The sequence below is a fragment of the Mycotypha africana genome, assembly GCF_025528875.1.
Source record: "Mycotypha africana strain NRRL 2978 chromosome Unknown BDF20scaffold_7, whole genome shotgun sequence".
In the NCBI taxonomy this organism is placed as follows: Eukaryota; Fungi; Mucoromycota; class Mucoromycetes; order Mucorales; family Mycotyphaceae; genus Mycotypha; species Mycotypha africana.
The window spans coordinates 102,346-116,095 of NW_026515731.1; the positions used below are offsets into that span (position 1 = coordinate 102,346).

Here is a 13,750-nt window from a genome sequence, read left to right on the forward strand (position 1 = left end):
ATGAATCTGCTTTAAAAAATCAGAGAGTTGCATTGTCGAAATGACTTTTTTGCTTCAATATTCGACATGACTTAAAAATCTCGCCTGTCTTGCTCTTCTGCTACGTTTTGTCGAGCAAGATATAGTTCTCAAATGAGAACTGCAATAGTTGATTTTGCCGACAATATTGTTGTTACTGCTGGTAAAGGTTATAACAGAGGTGGTAGAGACACGCTTGAGCAGTGGGGATATTATCCACACAATCCCGGTAGCGCTGGGCGTAGGTCGATAGTCCGAGAGATTGATCAGTGGACATGATTATTCTATTCCTCTCGTCGATTCGCGCTTTAGTACAGTATCGCGAAGATTCTCCAAACGAATCATGTCCACTACCTGCCGAGCTGCCAACGCAGGGCTTGCCGCACATCGTGCAGCCGCAGATGAAGGAGTAGTGGTAGCAGTGGTGGCAGTGGTAGCACAGTCCTCTATACTAGCTAGTAAACCTTCACCAAATACATGGAAGTAATCTATGATATTGTTAAAAAGGCTTCCAGAGGCACCATGTCGGTTCCACTACCCACAACAAGTATCTTGAGGAAGATCGCAATGTCAATAATTATAACCTTTACTTATTGGCGTTGTTCAGAACAAATATGGATATTCAGATCAACATTGGCAAATCGGCTCTCTAATATTTAACGAAATACACCACAAAAGTTGGTAATGAAACAAAAAGTGAAGGAATGATATCGTGCTCGAGAAGCAATAACGAAAGTTTACCTGTCAACAGTTGTCACACGAAAATCTGTGGGGCACATTTTGACAAAAGCAGTCATTAAACCTGTTCAAACTTTTTTATTTTTATTTATTCTATTTTTTTGTTTTGTTTTTTGATTTTGGATATTTCTGATCTCTTTATCCAACAACCATGTCAAGCGAAATGGATCTGCAAAAAAAAATCGTTAAACAAATCGAGTTCTATTTATCCGATTATAATTTACCTTATGACAAGTTTTTGTGGACCCTTCACGATAAAAACCCGGGTCACTGTAAGTTCATTGAAATCTTCAACCGCGTCATAAAAGCCTCGTCGATCCTTATTTAGTTTGCTCTACAACATGTAATTAGGGATCCCAATCACTACCTTGGCCAATTTTAAGAAAATGAAGTCACTCACTGAGGATTTGCAAGTTGTCGTTGAAGCCTTGAAAAACCACAAAAGTGACGACATTGAAATTGATGAAAGTGAAAAAAAGGTTCGTCGCAAGACTGAACCAGTCGAATTGGACCTGAAGGCACGTACAATTCATGCAAAAGGATTTCCCTTGGTGGATATGGCTCCAGGCGTTGAAGATCCTAAAGAAGCTTTAATCAAATTACAAGATGACATCGAGGATTGCTTCGCTGAAAAGGGTAGTGTAAAATGTATCCGTTTAAAATATAACAATGATGTGAAGCCTAGAACATTCAAGGTAAAATGATAGCACCTAGCAATTGTTTTTTTTTTAGGATATGGAAGTTTTATTGATATCACATTCTCTGCGATTTTTGGTAACAATAGGGTTCCGCCTATGTCACATTTAGCTCCGAGGAGGAAGCTAAAACCGTTGCTGATCTCAAGAATATCAAGTTTAAAGACGAAGACATTGAATTGATGTATAGACCCGACTATATGAAAATGAAAGAAGAACAATACAAAGACGCGTCTCAGAATTCTAAACGTCAATATCAGTTCAATGCCTTTAAAGCGATTAATTCGAAATCACAACCCCAAAAGAAACGGGACTTGGAAGATGCAGCCGAGGCTCCTGAAAGTAAGAAGACAAAGCAGGAATAAATGATGGTGGATGTACTTGGGCCACCTTTTCTCCGCATCATACCTCAGCAGCCTTTGGTCGACTTTGTTGCCCTCTTTTCTTCACTTTATTTACACACAATATTCTAAATTATGCAGGCTTTTTGCAAAAGCAGAAACCTAAAGAGTAGGAAACATCCTCTAAGAATAAATCATTATTAAAAGGATGTCCTCCCAACGATTATAGCTTTTAATTCCTGCATACAAAATACAAGCAACAGTTTTTAACCATGTCGGTGATATCATTATTCAACAGTTCCCCATCCTCGTGAATTTCCTTTGTGAATCGAATTCAATATCGTTATCCTTGTTTATCTACAACAGTTGTTGCTGAATTAATCACCACATTGCCTCTTCCTGATGTACGCACTACTCTCATTTGAAATACGTTGCTTTATTGCTGCGCCTCTGACTTCCTTTCCAATGTCTGTCCCTTCTACGGCAACATGAGTACTTTTTTTTTTCTTATCTAAGTATATAGGGGCTCAACCTATAAAACGTATAACCATAAGATGGATGATGGATTGCTTTCAACATCTCGCATTGTTTAGGAAAGTTCGACAAAGTGATCCCTGTTCTTTTTCATCTAAACAATCTAAAAAAGGACAGCAGGAGTTTTGAATTGATACTGTAACGGCCAGAACACTTGCATTAGTTATCTTTTGAAAAGTTTCAGTCTAAGGTTAATGTTCAACAACAGAAGGTATCGTTGTTATTACTATGTTTGTTTGTGATAAGAATGCTAATGCAATTGACTACTTACTTATATAACTTTATCACTTTGATAAAGTAGACCTTATGATAGAAATGAAATATCCAAATACAGAAAACCTCAGCCCAGTAGGAGCAACAAAATGGCTATTACAACACTATCAATTTAGGCTTCATACTTTAATTTGGTAAATTAAAGGAAAAGAAAAGGAAGTAAGCTTGTTGACGAAAAATGTTTATAACCTCAAAAAATAGCTGTTAAGGATGAAAAATTAAACTTTTCAGTATCTCATTTAACATATTAATATCTTCAAAATGTCTGCACTGCAGTAGACTAGCTGGCAACAGAATCTTTGCTACGGCAATTCATTTCGAAAGCTCTTTGCTCTATCTCTTCCTCCCAAACTGACATAGCAATGACCATTATGTTCTTTGAAGCGTTTTGTATCTTATTGCTATGGACGTGCTATAGATGTCAATATCTTACTTTCGGGACAATCTTCGTAAACCATACAAATAAAAACTCCAGATGCTTTTCTTCATCAAATCTAGCATTGCTCTTGTCCGTTTCTTGAACGAACGCTACTACCGTACTGAGAATTGAAATATTTAGCGTCCCAATTAGTACAGCGCCTCATACATCAGTGGCTATTTCAAGAACATATAGATATAAGGTCTAGTATTGCATTTCAACACTAAGGTTGTTCACATTTATTTATTAGGATGAAGATAGGCATCTGAATTTTGTTCGTGGTATACGGCTCCAACGCAAAGTATCGTCGCATACGAATGCTCGAGTGCAAATGTATATCCAGCAGCGAGATTGATAACATTACTATTTTACAGTTCGCTTCGACGCAATGTTTACGCCCCAGCGACAAAAATAATCCATATATACATTACAACGGCCTGTTTACAGTCAACAAACCCGCTATAAAAATGAAAAGCAAAGAAGCTATATGCAATAATTACAACTCTGCCAACTTTTCTGTTATATACATCAAAGCGTGGCGCAGAATATCTTTAGCTTCATTCCAGAGATGACGTACGAAGAACAAAGCAAATGGATGAGACTCTATATCAGGGAAGTCCTCATTGAATGTCTATTTATACAGCATTGAGGTTGGGTTATAACAATCAGTTCGGTTTTCCGTTGATGATTTCGATCAGAAGCAATTTTGCACTTACAGTAAGTATACTAAGTTCTGTATCTGCTTGTTTGGAAAGCTTCTCGCATACAGTTCGCAGCATAACCAAAGCTTTTCGTTCATTTTCGGTGCTGATCATTTCCGCCTGTCCCATCACAACATCATGCCAGTCCATCACTTTTCTGTCAAATCCTGGCTCTGTTGTTCCGTTGATAGCTAATAAACGTAATGCAGCCAACAAACGAAACGATATCTCATCTTCGGTGATAGTGTAGTCGCCATAGTATCCGGATCCTTCTAAAATCTCTTTTTTTATCGTGATGCCTCGTTTTGTTGGTTCTACTTCATTGTAAAGATTCCATATTTCGTGATCCAGTTGTACAAAATTGTAACAGTTGTTTTCTGGTATGACAAAGCCGTATTCTTTCAGTAAAGCAAGGTTATCATGAGGGCCGTAATTAATAAACACTTGCTCTCCTTTGCGATAGGGTGTCAACGTTTTGATCTCAAAGCTTTGTTTTTTCGCATTAAATTCGCTCTGAATCTGATAGGGTAAAATGTTGCGTTGGCGTTCAGAAGTGATGCACGAAATAAATGTATCTTTTTGCAGACTAACCTTAGCTTCTGTTGTGTGATTGAGAAAGTCAAGCATGGGTGCCAATGCTATATTCCCTTTATCGAGTCTATTATTCTTTCTGGTCATATGAATACAACGCGTGTTGACTTCAAATAATAGAAGCTTTGGATTAATACAATGAAGTTGTCTTTATCTTTAACCCTTCTCAATTGTTTACTGTATTTACCGCAAAGCCATGCCCATTCGTATTCTTCAGATTCTATCGTTGTTGGAGTTTGCACTGGCAACTGTGAATGCCTTGATTTTAAAAAGTCTACACATGCTATATAGTCGCGTTGAATATTTGCTTTTTGCTGCTCTACTTCTAATCTTAATGATTGAGGAAGGTGCTCAATCAGATGTTGATTATATTTGACAGGCATAGTATCGAAGTGAACCGGTAATAAATCTATATAATACTTCCACCAGGATTCTTCGCTTTTATCCTGTCGCTTTTTTAAGAGAAGAAGGTGAAGAGCAAGGAGCTGCTGAGATGAAAGTCCATGCTTGACGCCGTATAGCTTGGACAGGCTCTCGTTGGTTATAAGAAATTTTTTGGGAACTGAAAGAATAACTTCGCCAGCTTCAATATCGTCGGTGGCCATCATACCACGACCCGTATCTTTCCAAATCAGAAACAAGAAATTGTTGATTATTCACATTGACAGTTCAATATTTGATCTCTAAAGCTAGTAGACAAGGTAATCGTCAATCGATGATCCTTACTTGTAAAGTTGGCTAAAGTCAATTTTGGCTCAGGAAAATCGTTGTCACGAAGCCAATGCACAAAGTTGTCATATTTTATATTTCGTACAGCTGTTGAACGTTTAGCGTTTTTAAAGTAGAGAAGAGCTTATATCAATATATCGCCATAGTTGATCCAAGCGAATCTTTTTTATACGTACATACCGGTGCCTTTCACTCTGTCTACCATTTTTTCCAGAAAAGAAAAGATGAAAGGGAGAGACTGCATTATGCAGCAAAAGGGTGCAGATTAGGAGATTATGGAAAGACGGATTTCCACAACTTTTTAGTGTCGCAGCTATCCAATCAATTAAAGGAGAAATGATGACAGGATGTTTGATCCGCTCGTAATAGAAACCAGCTATTAGCATAGCAACATAAATATTGTATAGTAGGAACTTATTAGAGTGCCAGTAATAGCTATCGAATCGAATAACTTTTACAAATATTCCTTTTTCAAAGACAAGAAGCTCTGCATCACGACAGACTTTAAATAAAAGTCGTTTTGATCTCGTTAAAATGATGGTTCATGTCATTTTAAAAGTCAGACGGGCATAAAAGATTGAAGATTTCACACTATGTTCTGTTTTATGCTACAATTTTTTAACTTTGAGTTTAGACAAAGCCGCAATATAAATAGACAAAAAAAGTAAATTTTTGAGACAACTAAGTAATAATTTTAAGATTTCATAAAAATGGAGACATTTACCTGTAAAAATCAAACCAGCCTCGTGCTGGCGATTAGAGGATGGGGTTAAGTGGTTGATGCGGGTGACTTTGGTTTTCTAGAAAACTTTGCAGGTCTTCCCGTTGACTTCCAGATCGAAACGCCAATTGCCAACATGTTTTTAGCAGCGTATCTGGTACTTCTGGTCATATGATAATATTCCTTGGTAGAGCAGCTGCGTACTTGATGTTTGTTACGGTCTAGTCCGATTGCCGCTGTGAAGACAGATCTTCGCCCTGGATCAAGGAAAGCGGGTCTGTAATTGTCTTGTACTTTGTCATAAGAAAAATCTTCCAAAGTCAAGGTGTGATTATGAATGATCATGTCTTCTTTTGTTTTCTTTTTGCGGCTGAACAAAAAGTCTACAGTAAAACCGTCCGACCTAACCATGTTTCGAAACATTACATCAGAACTTTCCTTCAAAGCGGTTAAACTATGACAGAAGCAAAAATAGGGGTGTGTTTACTATTAGGGATAATTTTTGCTGAAGAAGTTCTTCTATAGTTTTACCTCTTAAAGCCAAACTTTTTGAAGTTGAAGACTTTGCAGAATTGTTCGAGTTGGGCTGTATAACCTTTGGCAACTTTTCCATTCGAGGGAACGAGAAGTAGAATGACCCTTTAAGTCACAACTGATGCACTTGATATCTCCAGTTGTTTGCTTCTTTCCTTCCTTGATTGTAGTTGATTGCTTACGTTTCTTGCCGCTACTTCCAACTAAATTTGCGTTAAGCAAACATAAACTTGTCTTGCAGTGAGAGCATGATACTTACCATCAGCCGCAGAAACTGCTTTGTAAAACTTGCATTCATGGTCTGCCTTGCTGAAATGTCCGCGTGTTTTGCAATCCTTGCACTCAACATAGTCATACGAAACATGATTTGGGGGATTACCACTATAACCTATTTGTGGCAGTGCGATCATGTGTTACTTACGGTAGGACTCATCTTTGACTTTATTCTTATGGGCTTCTGCCATCGATTTGATTTTTTGCGAGATTTTGGCTTTGTACATGGTGAGTAGTAGCTTACAGGATGAGGAAAGAAAGTATAGAAGAAGAAGATGATGATGAAAAGTCAAAGAAAAGACGTCTAAATGCTTCGAATTTGACAACATCTATTTTTTTTATATTACGATTGACAACAACAACCGTTATCTACGTGGTGGAAGAACTTGTCTGGGATCAGTTTAACGCGTAGATCAATTCATATGATCCATAAATAAAGTCTCGTAAACCACAACCCTGTATCTATTACTGATAAGACCTGTGTCACATTAAAATACTCAGTACGTCTCGTAGTACTTTAACGTAATGCCACTATCAATTGAAAAATGTCCACTGACCTTCAAAATACTGTCTCCAATTATTTATTCAATGAATCCAACAATACCACTTCATCGTAAAGTAATTTAAAGTTATCTAAATTATGAATATATACTGTCCAAAAAAAATGTATAAAGTGTAAAATTGAAGCTAAAACACTGTATTCCTATTTTTGATAATGCCAGTTTACTCTAATTATGACATGTAGCTTTAATATTTAATTAAAGCGGGACAAAAAAAGTAAGGCCAACTGGCATTGTTTGTATGCCCCAGTTTTAGAGAGTTTTTGGGGACAAGATGAAGTTTACATATTGTATGAAAAAGCATTACGACATGAAAGTGTTTTGCATTCCACTTGTTGGAAAGCGTGTAACAACTTGAGTGATGATAAAATGCACTTCTATAAACGAAATCAATGCCGTTACCCTACTGTAATGATACTGTTTGGCCATTCATGATCGTTAATGTATCTAAATTATTGAAATAATATATATTCATCTTTAACTAGACTTGATAATCTACAAACGTCCTTCAGCATCCAGTCTTTGATAAAGTACAACACAATGATAAATTGAGAAGTGAATATCACCACACTGATGGTACTACCTTTGGTAGTGTAAATACTGACAGTTTTCAAAATTTACCTTCTAGTTGCTTTCTCTTTATGGCTCTATCTTAGAAGACAAACAATTGATTAGTATTGAGCAATAAGTTTTTCTTATCTGTCACAGTTAATGACAATTATAAAGCTGATTATTCAAGAAAGTTGGCCAACGTACTGATCGTTTGAAGAACTTGAATTTAGGAAAAATGACTTTCTCTTCTTGTTCAAACTCTAAGTGAGTTTTATACAGCAAGTATTACAATGGAGCAACATCGTATTGATGCCAAAAAAGATAAATTATTAAAAAAAAAAAAAACCAACCAAAAAACCTGAATGCAACAAGTACTTTACGGTGGTTAACCATTTTCATACTGAAAGAGTTTCAACAAGCGCAGGGAAGATTTCGCAGTTATAGGACAATGATGAGAAGATAACAGACAACGACGTTCACAAAGGGTAGAGGAAGCTCAAAGTTGATTTAGATGGAGGTCCAAGCGCTTCGAAGAATGATTAGATTGCTGAGCTGGCATCCATAGTTCCTATGAAGCTTAGCGATATTATGTCATGACAGAAAGAATAAAATAAATCAGGCCATCAAGTTTACGACATATTACTATAACAAATCCACCTCGATCAATAAATAGTTACCAATTATTGGAATTCATCGTTAATCATGTCAAAATGCCAATGAATACTATCGCAAACAGTGTCCTTTTTCCAGTGTTTGCTTGGAAAACAGTTGTATCAAGTAATCAAAGAAGTGGGTTTCAGCGAAGACACTGCATACTAAGTTTCCAAAGGCGAAACTTAAAGCATTTCGATGAGAGCACGTTTACAACTGTGTATTTATCTTGATAATTAACAGGATAATACGAGTTTCAATTATAGTTTTCCTTTTTTTTGTTATCATTTTTGCTGACTGATTTACTAACCATACTATGGAATAGTAACGTTAGATTTTTATTACCGCCAGTGCAATCTCAACTTATCAATGGATCTTAGTTATCCGTATATTTATTCGCTCTCTTTACTTCTCTGTTCGGCTAGTGTACTGCCCTCTGTGTGTTCACTACAGACAGCATGGTCTATAATTTTGTCAGGAAAAAAACTCCCATAGTCTGGTTTGAGTGCACACCGAACTGGCGTTGCTCTTCATAGAAATGGCGTTGCTCTTCATAGAAAAAAAAAAAGAAATTTTATAGACGGTTGCAGTGCAATTTGGAATATGTTATTTGAAGTAGTGGTAGCTGTACAGTAAGAAAGCAAAGAGAATACGACGTCCATTTCTTAAACCGGCAGTTTGAAGGGTATCAAGTGATGTTATTTTACATATTCCATTTTCGTAACATTTTTCAACACATATGCTGCTGACATAATTGTAGTCGTGGGGCTGGGTGTACCGTACTGATCAAATTGTACGTATGTAACTTGCTGTTGATCAACTGAAGTAATAGCTAATGTTCGATTTATGACAATTTATACATATTGCATTTCATTGAAAATACAATGATGAACTTGCAAAAGAGCATCTCTTAATACAAGAGCTTTCAACCGATTACTTCACATTAGAAAGAGCGTATGTCTTTTGACATATATTATCAACAGTACAGCTATACGTGACTGAGCAAAATAAGCTCAAAAGGACGACATTTTTAACAGATTTTTACCTCCTTTCACAAAAAGATACAGACGGCAGGCTACCTTTCTTCCATTTCTTCTTTTCTTTATTTCTTATCAACACTCCGTTGCGGCTTGCTGTTTCTCACGCAGTTCTCAGTAACTATCTTATAACTATTTGGTTCTAATCTCAGCCTCTTCGTTTCTAACTGGAGGCCATATGCTGCCAAGAAATCACATACTTAACCATTTCTCTACTATTGTTGAAATTAGTAACTAGCCAAAGCTAACTGCCTAAAGCCTCGTTTGTAAGTTCCTGCCCTTCACACCATAATTACTACGACTTTGAGTTTGACTGAACTTTATTTTGCACTTCAATTTTATGATAACTTGAAAAAAAAACAAACCTCTTCTAATACCATAGCAACCCTCTCAAGACAAAATTAATATGACTATAGATGTATTTGAGCCTGACGCTGAACTTTTGGAGATCAGTCGAAAGATGTCGAATGTTTCCATTCACAGAAAGCCAACAAGTGATGGAGACTCCTCAATAAAACTCGAGTCTGTAAGTGAATTTAAATCGCTAATTTACAAAAAAGAAAAGAAAAAAAGGAAAGAGGAATGTGAATTCGATACACATTCAATTACAGTTTCTTTTTGAGACTGATCAAAAATGTTATTCTGTACGATCAGCTATCAACTATGAAGTATATCCTGACTACAACATGCGATAATGATAAGATTTATAAATCTGCGCGAAATATTCGTAAATATTTGACACAAGGTAAACTAAACTACGAACCAAAACCACCAAAATTGTTGGTCTGCAAAATGCCATCAGCAGAAAAAAGCAAACTCCACCTTTTTCATGAGATCCTGATATTATTCTTTGCCCCCTTTCGGTCAATTTATGAATTAGGACATAGTGACGAAAAGAGCGTAAACGACATTTTAGAGTTGAATATCTTATCAACCATTAAAGAACTGCTACAGAAGAGTTTTAGTAATACTGATATTAAGGTATATATATTTATATTTATATATTATAGAATATATATATATATATATATATATATATAAAGAAAAAAAAAAACTTTCGGTTGGTTATGTTAACTCCCTGTTTATCTTTCAACGTCGTTATTGATGTTATAGTTTGAGTGCGCATGGATCATAACAAACATAGCTGTAAGTCAAGGGAAAACAAGGGAGCGAAGAAAACAAAATAATTTAAATCATTGCTCTAATTATTTGATATCAGGCTGGTACGACTGAGCAGACGGAAGCCATTGTTAATGCAGGTTTGGTTGATGCCCTCCTTAACTGTTTGAGAGACTCATACGCTTCACTTGATCTGAAAGCTCAAGTGGCATGGGCTTTGGGAAATATAGCAGGCGAATCTCCACGATATCGTGAGGAATTGATGAATAGACAGTTCACACAACTTATGGTTGAAATACTCACGGACATTTTCGATCAAACATTTGACGATTCACTTGATAATATATCATACCATCAGTCCGTTTTTCGCTTCCCTGACGAAGAATATTATGCTAATGTCGAATCGTTATTGTGGGCATTATCGAATATGTGTCGTGGAGGTTTCTGTGTAGCAGAGCATTATAGTAGCGTAAGTATATTTCTTGCAACAGCTTGCTAATGCACTACGAATTATTTACAAGATTTTCATATTCAATGGTAGTACTTGCCTGTGTTTGAAATTCTATCAAAGTACATCAAATTTGATTATCCAAAGTTCGAAGCAGAAGTTTGGTAATGAAAACAGCAGTAGATGCACTCGTTGTTCAAATTGGTTGACTTATGACAATATCTTTTTTTTTTTATCGTGCATCAGTTGGGGTTTGTCGCGTATTCTATATAATATGCATAATGTTAGGGAATTCCACCAGCATAACGAAATAACACCAGAGTTATGCGAGCGATTGGCAAACATGCTCGAGTATGTTACGAAACTTTTTCTACTCTCTTTTTACAGACTACTACGATCAGAGACTAACATACAACTTGCATAACATGCTATTAGGTATAAACAACCGAAAGTAATAGTACCAGCCTTGAGAACGGTGGTTAATATCACCTCTGGACCCAACGACTGTATCTATGGCTTACTAAAGACAAATCTATTGAGCAGTCTCACAAGACTATTGGATCCAATGATACCAAATGAAATTCGCAAAGATGCCTACCTTATCATCGGAAATCTGGCCGCTGGACCCGAAGATATGATCCGACATGTCATTGAACATAAGCTTGTATTGATAAACGTGGTAAACCATATATGTGTCCCTGGACATATCTATAATGAAGTTTCATACAGTTGGGAGCCTACCTTAACGCATGCTTATTATCAAAAAAATGACGAATGGAAAGTGACCAAAGAAGCATTATGGATTGTTTTCAATATCATTTCTTTGGGAAGTGATGCCACAGTCTCGTAAGTAAACGCTATTTGGATGTACTCAAACCAGGATGCCGTACTAACAAAGACAACGTAATTAGGCAATTTATCCAGGAATTTCCGACTGTACATATCAAACTAGCCGCTTTACTCCATTACTTTAATGCACCTTTACAAGTATGCGAAAAGACAGTAGAGGGGATCATCAGTCTCATTCAGCGCTCTAACAAGTTAGTGGGCGAACATTTCGAAGGCTGTAAAAACAGATTCGTTCAAGAACTAATTGAAGCCGGTGTTCACAAGATTATTCCTGCCGTTCAAAACGCACATCATCACGACGGTCTAAAAGATCTTTGTTCAAAATTGGATAATTTGTTAAGGGCATCTGAAGAGGATTTAAGCAAAACATTAACAGATATTTGTGGTATGGCGAGCGCTTTTGGACTTCCTACAATTAAAGAGATACAGTCTAAAGGAAATAAGCGAAGGGTATTGCGTGGACTCGAAGATGGGGATGTTCGACTTATCGAAAATGCAGTGGGAAATCTCTGCATCTAAACCAACTTTAAATTAAAACACCCATTTAACCATTATACCGTCATAATATATATATCATTCAGGAAAACCCAGTGATAATTGTTTCTTCATTGCAGATTTTACTTATTTTCTTTCTCTTACAAACAACAAAATTGCTTTTCTATTATACAATAAAACGATAGCTTTAAATCTTTAGGACAGAAATTAACGTTACATAGTCTTTATTGTTCCTCTCCTCCATCTACGTTCAGAAATGTTTGTTGAAGCCTCGGAAGTATAGCTCTTCTCCATTGATCCTTGCAAGCCTTGCCTGGCCTACCTACTTGAGCACCAATCAAAGGCCAATTGAAACTAGCCATATCGCTCAACTGTTTTTGTTCTATGATTGTCGAGAAAAGTATCCTTTTTAAATCAGGTGTCCAGCGAGGCTTTTTGTCACTTTTGCCATTTTTAGTATCCCTATTAACACGGGTAATATCTTCTGCATCATTGTCATCATCGTCGTCATCATCTTCCTCGTCGCTAATATCTATTAGTTGATATAATCTGGAAATCGGTTTCTTTTCTGATTTAGATGCAGCTGTAGTCATTTGAAGTGGTTGCAAGGGTGGATTGATCACAGAGTGTTCAGTAGATTGCTGTTGATTGTGTAAAGTGATAATAGGTATGTTTTGATATTGACATGGTTGTTGTTGTAGGTTCTGTTGTTGGAAAATGGCCGTATTAACATTTATATTATAGCTGTGAGCGGAATTAGCTAGTTGCAATTGTTGTTGCTGTTGCCGATAATGCTTTATATATGTCATGGCTGCATGATAAGTCTCAAGTATTTTAATCTTACAGCGTTCAAGATTAGCAATTTGCTGAAGTCTAAACTCCACTTGTTGCTGGTTCCTCGGGCGTTGTTGACGGATGGCATGGATTTGTTGGTCTATTTGATTTATACCGTGACATGTGTCTCTCTTGTATCCTTCTTGGCGTTTGCTTTGCTCTTCTACGGACAAAGCATGAAAATCAACCAACCATGTTTGGATTTTTCGGAGACTATCTAAGTATTCTGTGATAGTAAGAGTGGTAGCAGTGTTAGCAGTTGCAGCAGAAGCAGTAAGTTGTTTCGGCTGAGGATGTTGCTGCCCAAAAGCGTGGTGCTGTTGTTGTACATTTAACATTAAGTTATGAGTATTACTGGAGATATTTTGAACGGAGAATTGCTGTTGTTGACCCAGCGATAAAGTTGGCGCTGAATGATATTGCTTGTTTCTTCTTGATATTGCCTCTTTCTTTTCCCGATTTCTATGCTGTGGACACTGGTATGAGTTTTTTGATCCGTTTACGAACTGGAAGGCTGTAGATCGTTGCTGCTGCTGCTGCTGTTGTTGTTGTTGTTGGAGAAGAGACTGATTTTTGCTCTTGGTGGATTTAGGTGCAATGAAAGAAAATTGAGAAGCGTTTCTTTCAAAAGTAATAGTC

At 36.7% G+C, this 13,750-nt stretch overlaps 6 protein-coding genes across 6 annotated transcripts; 2 read left to right on the forward strand and 4 right to left on the reverse strand.

Moving 5' to 3' along the window:
• Positions 1–919: 919 nt before the first annotated feature.
• On the forward strand, positions 920–1,816 carry BDF20DRAFT_822766 (uncharacterized protein; the record flags this gene model as incomplete). Its single annotated transcript, XM_053077737.1, has 3 exons — positions 920–1,028; positions 1,108–1,451; positions 1,541–1,816. 3 exons carry the CDS (start codon positions 920–922, stop codon positions 1,814–1,816), a joined length of 729 nt encoding a protein of 242 aa, XP_052934541.1.
• Positions 1,817–3,513: 1,697 nt separating this feature from the next.
• On the reverse strand, positions 3,514–5,243 carry BDF20DRAFT_914045 (uncharacterized protein; the record flags this gene model as incomplete). The annotated part of the gene is made up of 5 exons (XM_053084141.1): positions 3,514–3,648; positions 3,734–4,416; positions 4,497–4,931; positions 5,036–5,125; positions 5,219–5,243. The coding sequence occupies 5 exons, from the start codon at positions 5,241–5,243 to the stop codon at positions 3,514–3,516; spliced, it is 1,368 nt and encodes a 455-aa protein (XP_052934542.1).
• Positions 5,244–5,625: 382 nt separating this feature from the next.
• On the reverse strand, positions 5,626–6,357 carry BDF20DRAFT_584843 (uncharacterized protein). Its single transcript, XM_053075808.1, has 2 exons — positions 5,763–6,357; positions 5,626–5,660 (listed from the first exon to the last, which is right to left on the reverse strand). The coding sequence occupies exon 1, from the start codon at positions 6,180–6,182 to the stop codon at positions 5,808–5,810; it is 375 nt and encodes a 124-aa protein (XP_052934543.1). The 5' UTR covers positions 6,183–6,357; the 3' UTR covers positions 5,626–5,660; positions 5,763–5,807.
• BDF20DRAFT_876745 (uncharacterized protein) lies at positions 6,294–6,807 on the reverse strand (the record flags this gene model as incomplete). The annotated part of the gene is made up of 2 exons (XM_053081380.1): positions 6,553–6,807; positions 6,294–6,496 (listed from the first exon to the last, which is right to left on the reverse strand). The coding sequence occupies exons 1-2, from the start codon at positions 6,701–6,703 to the stop codon at positions 6,294–6,296; spliced, it is 354 nt and encodes a 117-aa protein (XP_052934544.1). The 5' UTR covers positions 6,704–6,807.
• A 2,575-nt stretch (positions 6,808–9,382) lies between these two features.
• On the forward strand, positions 9,383–12,543 carry BDF20DRAFT_876758 (armadillo-type protein). The gene is made up of 10 exons (XM_053081381.1): positions 9,383–9,632; positions 9,749–9,892; positions 10,021–10,111; positions 10,247–10,347; positions 10,480–10,512; positions 10,586–10,954; positions 11,027–11,097; positions 11,180–11,284; positions 11,369–11,779; positions 11,845–12,543. Exons 2-10 carry the CDS (start codon positions 9,773–9,775, stop codon positions 12,299–12,301), a joined length of 1,758 nt encoding a protein of 585 aa, XP_052934545.1. The 5' UTR covers positions 9,383–9,632; positions 9,749–9,772; the 3' UTR covers positions 12,302–12,543.
• On the reverse strand, positions 12,544–13,573 carry BDF20DRAFT_876766 (uncharacterized protein). The gene is made up of 2 exons (XM_053081382.1): positions 13,022–13,573; positions 12,544–12,944 (listed from the first exon to the last, which is right to left on the reverse strand). Exons 1-2 carry the CDS (start codon positions 13,447–13,449, stop codon positions 12,908–12,910), a joined length of 465 nt encoding a protein of 154 aa, XP_052934546.1. The 5' UTR covers positions 13,450–13,573; the 3' UTR covers positions 12,544–12,907.
• Positions 13,574–13,750: the final 177 nt, after the last annotated feature.